Genomic DNA, 10,059 nt, shown 5'->3' with positions numbered 1-10,059 from the left:
CTACCACCCAAATTTATTTTATCATTTTATCTTTATTATTTTAACTTTCTGTATGTTCAATGTTTCCTTAAAAAATGGGTTGATAAGTACTTATAATTTTTAAAAATGAGTTTGAATTTTATCTAAATAAAGAAACAAATTGGATGCATCCAGTACCTTGGTCAGTCTATTCCTTTAAATGATAATTATTTAGTGAAACACCAACATCACCCTTAATGTGATGACGCATATCCTTTGAACACAAAATGATACCAAATGAAGAAATAGTATATCATTTGTGTTACTCTTTATAATTGTTGCAGGGTTTAGCACAGGAGAAAGAAAAGTAATTTCTAAAACCGAGGTGCTTAAAATGTTTCAAAACCTGAAGATTAATGACTTAATATTTTTCTTTTGTTTTTCTTTCTCAAATGATTACAGTATGCTTAAGTATAATTCAACAGAAAAGGCAACGTAGTTAAAATTTTTAACATTAGCATACTATTTTCATTCTAAGTAACAATGACATTAGCAGATTATGCTGTTCCCCGCCCCAAAAAAACACTCACCAATACATGTGCTTGTTTTGATGTTACATATGCTTTTAATATCTATAAATACAGATATAACTTCATTTGAGTGAGATTTCATTTGATTGAACTTTCTTAACTGATTATACACAGAGTTTCTCACTGTAAAATTAGAACTATTAGTGTTTGCCTATATTAAATGGAAATGTTAAGGTTCACAAAACTTGAGAATCTTTGAGCAATTAAAATAGAGCTTAATCACTCTGATTATTCTTAGATGATCGACTCTGGCTTGAGAAAAAATTTGAACTGACTTTTAATTAAGCCCCTGTGCATGATACCACATTGACTCAGCAAAGCCACGTATCATTCAACTGTAGAGGATTTTGATTTTAAGTGTTAAATAATAATAGAAGGAGACAGGTCCTTAACATACATGTTTACAGTATGGATATAAAACTCTTTAATCATTTCACATTCAATATTTATTTGATTGTCAAATACGTGAAAGAGTTTTCATTTGCGGTCTGCTGTCCTACAAAGTATGACTATCTAAACATGCACCCTTGGTACAGGAATTGCTTGGTTAACTAAGTGCTCTAAAACATTGCAAACTCAGGTGCAGCCACCGTTAAAATCATAACAAACAGAAGGCTAAAATGGGACCGAGTTTGGTTGCAGATAGCAGCTTTGTTGTTCTTGGTTTGTCATCACACTTTGAAAGAGAAAAGCAGAACTTCCAGTGTCTTGCTCAGGATTTTTTGAAGAGTCCATGGAAAGTGACAGGGATGTTAATCTCCACTTCAGCTCTGGCAACTTCACTCAAATCCTTGGCATTGAGGATCAAGAGGTAGGCAGGCTTTTGCCCTGCCCCAGGGCTCACCACGATGCTTAGGACCACACCTGTTAGACAGAAGTAAACGAGGGAGAGTTGTAGAAGATCCCAGACCTGAGCCATTACAATAACAAATAGAGAAAACTCAATGGGAAACCATATAACTTCACACTTGGATTTGAGTCTTCTACCTGGCTGTGTGACCACCTTGGACTATGTACCTATCCTGTTTCCTGGGCTATGAAGTGCAAGAGGGAGTGTCTTCCCTGTGTGTCTTGCGCACTACTGCATCCCAATAGTCTAGAACAGTGATTCTCAAGCTTCCTAATGCTGTGACACTTTGATACAGTCCCTCATGTTGTAGTGACCCCCAATCATAAAATTATTTTCGTTGCTACTTCATAACTGTAATTTTGCTACTGTTATTAATTGTCATGTAAATATCTGATATGCAGGATGTATTTTCATTGTTACAAATTGAACATAATTAAAGCATAGCGATTAATCACAAAACAATATGTAATTATATATTGTGAAATATTTATGCATTTTCCGATGGTTTTAGGTGACCCCTGTGAAAGGGTCGTTCGACAACCCAAAGGGGTTGTGACCCAAAGGTTGAGAACTGCTGGTCTAGAACAATGACTTGCATATAGTACGTATTATAAGTTAAGTTGCCTCCCTCACCCCCCACCACTCATCAGTTTGTCCTACAGAGGTGTCTGGTATGTTGCTGTGATGGTGGTTGCTATATCGCCTGTATTTCAAATACCAGTAGGGTCACAAAAGGTAAACAAGTTTCAGTGGAGCTTCCTGGCAAAGAATAGACAATGAGGATGCAATCGGCTGTTCACTTCTGAGGAATTCATTACTGAAAACTTTATCAATGGCAGCCTAACATTGTCATATATAGAGTTAGAAGATGAGCCCTTTGGGTCAGAAAGCAATCAAATTATGACTGAGGAAGAGCTGCCTTCTCAAAGTAGAATAAACCAAAGTGACGTAGATGGAATAAAGCTTTCAGGATCTTCATTTGCTAATGAAGTTCATCTCAAAATGATAAAAATAAACAATCAAAACACCTTCAAACAGCTTTTAATAATAAGAACATGAAATGTAGGAAATACGAATCTAGGAAAATTGGAAGTGGAATGGCACACATAAAGATTGTTATCCAAGGCATTAGTGAGCTGACATGGATTGGTGTTGGCCATTTTGAATGAGACAACTATGTGGTTTCCTATGCCAAGAATAACAAACTCAAGAGCAATAACGTCATACTCATCTCCAAAAAAGAAATGTCCAGATCCGGCTTGATGTACAATGTTCTCTGTGATAGGGTAGTTTTTTCCCCCCAAGTAGAAATCCAATTCATGCAACTATTATTCAACTTAATGAAGAAATTGAAGAATTCCAACTCTTTCAGTCTGAAATTGATTGAAGATGTAATCAAGATGCATTAATAATTCTTGGTGACTGGAATGTGATAGTTGGAAACAAAGAAGAACAGTCACTTGTTGGAGAACATGGTCTTGGTGATAGAAACATGATAGCATTTTCAAGACTCATGAGTATTTCCTTCATAGCAAATACTCCTTTAAACAACATGAACTGCAGTTATACACATGGATCTCAGCGGATGGAGTGTGAGTGGTGAAATTGACTGTATCTATGGAAAGAGACGGTGGGGAAGATCAGTATTATCAGCCAAAAGAAGGCCAGAGACTGACTGTGGAACAGATCGTTAATTGTTCATAAGAAAATTGAAATAAGTCTACACAAGTCAAAATACAACCTTGGGTATATTAAGAATATTTTTAAATAGCTCTGATACATTAAACACTACTGACAGAAGCCTGATAGGTTGTGGGTCAACACCACGAACATCAAAAATGAAGAAGGAAAATGGTTATTTAAAAGACAGGAAAGACAGACAAGAAAAACTTAAGTGTCTGAAACTTGCTCGTGATTGAAGGGTGACTAAAGCACATGGAAGACATGAGGAAGGAAAAGAATTGAATCGAAAATCCCAAGGAGCAGTTAGAGAAGACAAAGTAAAGTTCTAAAGTGGAATGTTCAAAGACGTGGAGACAGAAAGTCTAAAAGAAAGAATGTGTTCAGCATATACCAAGCTGAAAGAACTACAGAAAAAACTCAAACCTCTAGTTGCAATATTTGAGGATTCTATGGGCAAAATATTGAACAACACAGGAAGAATCAAAAGAAGATGGAAGGATTTCACTCCCTTTTGGCAAGACATTTGGAAGTCCCCTACTAGGCCATCTGGCTGGAAGAGATCCATCTTTGTGCCCATTCCAAATCAAGGCAATGCACCAAAATGTGGAAATTATCAACCAATAGTATTAATATCATATGCAAATAAACTTTGCTCAAGACAATTCAACAATGATTGCAGTAGAACCCATTGACGTGGAGCTCCCAGAAGTTCAATCCAGATTCAAAAGGGGACACAGAAAAAGAGATGTCATTGCTGATTTCAGATAGATCTAGACTGAAAGCAGAGAACACCAGAAAGGTGTTTACTTGACTATGAAAGACAATCAACTCTGTGTATCACAACAAATTATTATCAGCATTGGGAAGAATCAGAAATCCAGAATATTTCATTGTGCTCCTAGGGAACATGAATAGGGATTAAGAGGCAGAGAGGCAGTTGTTCAAGACCAACAAGGACACACTGTGGTTCCAAATCAGGAAAGTTGTGCATCAGCGTTACAGCCTTTCACCCTACTTATTCAATCTTTATGCTGAGCAAATGATCAGAGAAGCTGGACTGTATGAAGAGGAGGACGATATCAAGGTTCAAGAAAGGCTTGAACTAACAACCTGCAATATGCAGACGACACAGCCTGCTTGCTGAAAGCCAAGAAGACTTGAAGCGCTTGCTAATGAAGATTCAGGTCTGCAGCCCTCAGTACGGATTGCAACTGAATATAAAGAGAACCCAAATTTCACAACTGGAATAGTAGGACCATAATAAAGGGAGAAAATATTAACGTTGTCAGGAATTTCATTCTGCTGGGATGTACAATCAATGCTCATGGAAGCACTAGTCGATAAATCAAATAATGTACTGCACTGGGTAAGTCAATGGCACTTGAAAAACCTCTTTAAAGAACTGGAGAACAGGAGTGGCACGTTGAGGACTAATGTGCACCTCCCTTAAGTCACGTTATGTCAGTCATCTCACATGCAGGTGAAAGTCGCCCAATGAATAAGGGAATCTGACGAACTGATGCATTTGAATTATGAGAGCAGTGAAGAATATTGAAAGTATCAGGAACTGCCAGTACAAACAAGTCTGTCCTGGCAGAAGTACAGTCAGAATGCTCCTTGGGAGCACGAATGGTGAGAATTTGTCTCATGACATGGGCATGCTACCAGGAGAGACTCGTACCTGGAACAGGACATCCTCCTTGGTAAAGCAGAAGGAGAGTGGAAAAAGGCAGATCCTTGATGAGGTGGACTGACACAGAGGCTGCACCAATGGGCTCAAACGTAACAACAATTGTGAGGATGGTGCAGCAACAGCCAGAGTTTTGCTGCGTTGTACCCAGGATCACTCTGAGTCAGAACCAATTGGAAGGCACCTCACAACACCCTCCCATCCACCAAATCAAGTTTTTCTGAAGCCCAAACCTCTGGACCTGACCTTTGGAATGGACTCTCTCTTTCTTTTTTTTATATGTCAACTAAGTCAAACAGCGTATGGTGGATCCTAAAGCTAATCATTTCTGAGTTGTTGTTAATTGTCATCTGGCTCATGGTGATTCCAGGTATGCAAAGTATAACTGCTCTCTATGGGTTTAAAGCTGTGACCTTTCAGAAGCTGATTGCTCCTCTTGTCTGCCAAGGTGCCTCTGGGTGAGTTCAAACTACCAGGCTTACAGCTAGTAGTCGAGGACTTAATGTTTGCTTTCATCACTCCTGGAAGCTGTCATGAAAAAGGGCAAAGAAGCCACAGAGGTGCACCACCGTGGGGTGCCGGGTCCCTTCTACAAGTGAAAGAGCACCCAAGAGTACAGGCTGACAACAGGATCCAGGAGCAAGGCCCCCAGAAGACACCAACAACCAAGGGCATGATTTGGATGGCTAACCTCTCGGACTGGGGACAAAGTAAATATTTTGTGACTATTCTTTAAAGTCATTCACTTGTGGTAGTTTTTGTTGTGACAGCCCTAGGTCACTAAGAGAGTGGATGCTCTCTGACTGCACGGGTGATTGTTCCTACTCAAAACGCATGCTGTTCCCTCTCTCCCCACCTTCCCACTCCCTCCCGGCATCACCGCCTACTACACGGGTCTACATATAACCTCCTCCCTGGGGGTGGGCAACAGGAAGGTGGGTGAAGGGAGACGTCGGACAGTGTAAGATATGACAAAATAATGCTAATTTATAAATTATCTAGGGTTCATGCGGGAGCGGGGAGGGAGGGGAAAATGAGGAGCTGATGCCAAAGGCTCCAGTAGAAAGCAAATGTTTTGAGAATGATGATGGCAACACATGTACAAATGTGCTTGACACAATGGATGGATGGATGGATTGTGATAAGAGTTCTACGAGCCCCCAATAAAATGAGTTAATAAAACAAACATGTGGCAATCAAATAGGAATGTATATTAAAGGACTCTAAAGCAGTAGGGTATATTATTTCTGTAATGTCGAAGACCAACAACATGAAGGCAAGTCCTTTTCAGTTGTGACCGGGTGGGCTGTGCATGTAAATCGGCTTAGCATGATACGGCTCCACAATTAACTATATTACTTGCTTTTCTTTGGTTTTCCATATCTCGGTCTTATTTCTCATGTGTCCCAGCTAACCTGTAGGTAGCTAAGAACGATGTTTTGCAGTTGAGTTGCTATTTTATAGGCTGCCTCTTTGGAACCCTTTCGAACCCCATTTGCCGAAAGACGAATTCTTTTCCATACATGCATACATCTCTGTGGAAGGACAAAACCCTCGAAGTGTGTGTCGCTTTTCTTCCCCCTTCTCTCTCTCAACCGGAGAAGGCCCTGATAACTCATCAGACACAAAATGGCGCCTTCGCCATTGTTCCCGTTTTCCGTCTGTTTCGGCTCCCAGCTCCAAACTTCAAGGGCACGGCCACGAAGTCCTTTCCCTGTGGACCTCTTTACAGGAGTACTGTGGACTAAGGAGAAGTGGCCCCAAAACAAAACTTCTCTGCCATCTATCTCCTGGTTAAATTCGTTACTGCTGTCCTGTTCAGTCGGATGAAGGCTCATTTCACGCTAAGGCCTCTCCTCAAGGACTGACATAGAAACCCAGTAAAGAGGCAGTGTCGGGACGCGTCCCCTGGTTGAATTACCGTCATCTTCGTCCATGGCCTCGGGGTGCGACACAAAGATGGGCTCTGATGGGTAGGAATCAGCCTCTTGCCAAACCCAAGTTTCTTTTGTTTTGACGTTCAGCTTACAGAGCTGCTTGCAACAAAGCAAAATAAACAATACACCGTTTAACCAGCTGTACTTATGTGACTGACATGATTCAAAGTACTGTGTCAAAATTAGTAATAGAGATGAATTACCCTGTCTGGAACAAAGTGATTCAAGCCAAGTCCATAGGCATAAGTATAAGGTTTTCCACTATACTTCTGGTAATTGATTTGAGGAAATTCAAACGCTACAAAATAGAGCCCAAGTGTAGAAAAACGTAATTTATCTCTTTGAATGTCATCAATTGGCTCTTTCTGAGTCAGATTTCTTTAATTTCTTGTTACGACTGTCTCACCTTGGCGAGGCCCCGCGAACAGAACCTCGGGTTCCAGCCAGATGGTCTCGTCGCTGCACAGGATGGCAGTGGCAGTGGTGTTGGGGAGCGTGACCAGATTCTTGCCCGTGTCAGCCTGCGAGGGGCGGAACAGCGGAGGCGAGTGTAAAGGAATGCGAGAACAAACCGCCCGAACCGCAGTCTTCGGAGGTTTCGTTTCTGGATCGCGCCATGTCGTCCTGCAGAGAGAAGCAGGGCAGAAACGAGAGCCGGGCAGGCCTGGAACGGACTGGGAGAGCTGCTTTTGGCCGTGGCATTGAGTGGCTGTGGGGCCCCGCGGCCTCCCAGTCACCCAGTTGCATAATCTGGGTTAATGCTCAGAGTAAACGAAGGGATCTGGGAAAACAAGCCCCGCGGACAAGCAAACACCAGACAAATGGTTGTGCTGCCAAACCCCGGCCTCTGCAGCCAGCGGGAGGAACCCCCCGGCAGCATTATTTCTTGTATGGTTAGGGTAGACACGTGTGCTCCAAAAGCTTGTAAACAACGCCACGAAAAGCTCATGGATGTTTTTCCAGAAACTTCTTGAAGTCCTCTCATAATTTTTATTCTGTTTGAACACACACGCCAGCACGCATGCTTTATGTTGTCAAAAGGGAAAAGAATACAGAAAAGCCACTGCATCAGATGTTTGCCAAGGGCACGAGCAGGCGCACACTCACCTTTGCAGATGACCGTGAGCTGTTACTAAGAAAACATTTTTAATCCAGCCCTTCAATATACATTTGAGGTCATATTATGTGCTAGACTCAGCGCAGGGTATTTGGGGTATTTCAGAGAATAATTTCCTGCCCCATTGAGCTTAAATAATATAAATAACATACACTCAATATAATTACCAAATGCGTTATATTTATTGCATATTGCTTATACTGCACCATAGATAAGATGATGGAGGGAGGGGCGTAGAACAGATTAAAGGGGAACAGAAGTGTGAAGGATGGGTAGGTGCAGGATTTAACAGGTGGTTGGGGTGGACCTCACTGAAAAGATAGAATTTAAGATAAATCTTGTGGGAGCTGGGGAAATTATCAATGCAGAGAGCTATTTTGGAAAGAGCATGCCAGAAGAGAGACCCGAGGGCAAATGCCTGAAGCCATGGGATGCTTCTAAGGAGCTTCACAGGCCAGGGTTCCTGCCCCTGATGAACCAGGGCCTGGGAGCAGGAGGGGGGCGGGGAGGCAAAGGAGTCAAGTTGGACAGGACTGGATAGCCTATGGGAGGATGTACTCTTTCTCTTTGCATGAGAGGTAGGGGAGTCATTGGAAGGTGTTGTGCAAAGAAATAGCATGTTGCAACTTACTTTTAAAAAGAATCCTTTTGGCTAGTCTGTTGAGAATACCATCCAGAGTAGGGGATGCACTTAGAACTAACCTCTTGCTTCAGTTTGCAAAAGATTCTCACTTTTTATCTGCCTTATTTCCCAGATGTACTGCCTGAAGTCAGATCTTTCATCTCTTGTGCGCAGTTTGGCATTAGTCTCCCACCAGGGCTTGTGGGCTTCTCACCTTGCAATACTTCCCTATGATGTTGCCAGCGTGCTCTTTCTGACATGTCACCATCCCTGCCCCAACCATCTTTAAAACACACTAGTGACTGCCCTTCCCTTACAGAACACTCGAAGGCTTATAAAGACACTCTGAATGTCACTCCCACCAACCTATTTTACTAGTCTGGGGTCTGCTTGCCTTGTCCCTTCCATTCCTCCTAAGCTAGCCCCAGGAGGATTTTACATTTCCATATTAAGTCTTTCTTTTGAAATTCTCCCTTGCCTTTACCAAAGTAGTTTTACCTGTCTGTAATTCCTACTCCACCTGTGCCACTCCCCCACTCCCCATCTTTCAAGGAGTTTATAGAGCAGTACTATCTGGCTTTGCTTACCACACACATTTGATGTAAGCCTTGATACAAAGTGTTACATGCCATTTAGTTGCTGTTGCAACACCTCTTGTGCAATGAAGGACAACATGTACTGTACTATGCATACAAGTCACATTGAATATGTTGACTTTGATTGGCATTTCTTATCACACGAAAATGTCTTACTGTTGTTCTACTGTACTGCAAATCAGACACTGAATATCGAGAACTAAAAGTAGAAATCAGCCAATGAGTATGGAATAAAAATGCAAAATAATGATCTGTCTTCATCTCTCTAGAATGCCAAATGATTTTTTAAATCATTTTATTAGGAGCTCATACAATTCATCACAATCCATACATACATCAATTGTGTAAAGCACATTTGGATATTCATTGCCCTTATCATTCTCAAAACATTTGCTCTCCACTTAAGCCCCTGGCATCAGCTCCTCATTCCCCCCGCCCCCCATGAGCCCTTGATAATTCATAAATTATTATTTTGTCAGATCTTGCCCTGTCCGATGTCTCCCTTCACCCATTTTTCTGTTGTCCATCCCCCAAGGAGGAGGTTATATGTAGATCCTTATAATTGGTTCCCTCTTTCCAACCCACCCTCCCAGTATCGCCACTCACACCACTGGTCCTGAAGGGATCATCTGCCCTGGATTCCCTATGTTTCCAGTTCCTATCTGTACCAGTGTACATCCTCTGGTCTAGCCATATTTGTAAGGTAGAATTGGGATCATGATAGTGGGGTGGAGGGGGAAGCATTTAGGAACTAGAGGAAAGTTGTATGTTTCATTGTTACTACATCACACCCTGACTGGCTCATCTCCTCCTCAAGACCCTTCTTTAAGAGGATGTCCAGTGGCCTATAAGTGGGCTTTGGGTCTCCACTCCGCACATCCCCCCCTCATTCAAAAATGATATGATTTTTTGTTCCTTGATGTCTGATAACTTATCCCTTCGGCACCTCGTAATCACACAGGCTGGTGTGCTTCTTCCATGTGGGCTTTGTTGCTTCTGAGCTAGATGGCCGCTTG

At 41.9% G+C, this 10,059-nt stretch overlaps 1 protein-coding gene across 1 annotated transcript in view; it reads right to left on the bottom strand.

The window, feature by feature from the left end:
• Positions 1-560: 560 nt before the first annotated feature.
• RPE65 (retinoid isomerohydrolase RPE65) overlaps positions 561-10,059 on the bottom strand; it is a 25,853-nt gene continuing 16,354 nt past the window's right edge. Inside the window, exons 9-12 of the mRNA XM_045291742.1 lie at positions 7,115-7,458; positions 6,912-7,006; positions 6,693-6,804; positions 561-1,412 (exon numbers count right to left, since the gene is read on the bottom strand). Coding sequence (XP_045147677.1) covers positions 1,261-1,412; positions 6,693-6,804; positions 6,912-7,006; positions 7,115-7,458 — 703 coding nt within the window. The 3' untranslated portion in view covers positions 561-1,260. The remainder of the gene's footprint in view (positions 1,413-6,692; positions 6,805-6,911; positions 7,007-7,114; positions 7,459-10,059) is intronic.

The sequence above is a fragment of the Echinops telfairi genome, unplaced genomic scaffold, assembly GCF_000313985.2.
Source record: "Echinops telfairi isolate 266 unplaced genomic scaffold, ASM31398v2 ScPeMD7_443;HRSCAF=831, whole genome shotgun sequence".
NCBI lineage: Eukaryota > Metazoa > Chordata > Mammalia > Afrosoricida > Tenrecidae > Echinops > Echinops telfairi.
The sequence above is the reverse complement of the archived record's forward strand: the minus strand, read 5'-3'. Positions and strand labels throughout refer to the sequence as shown.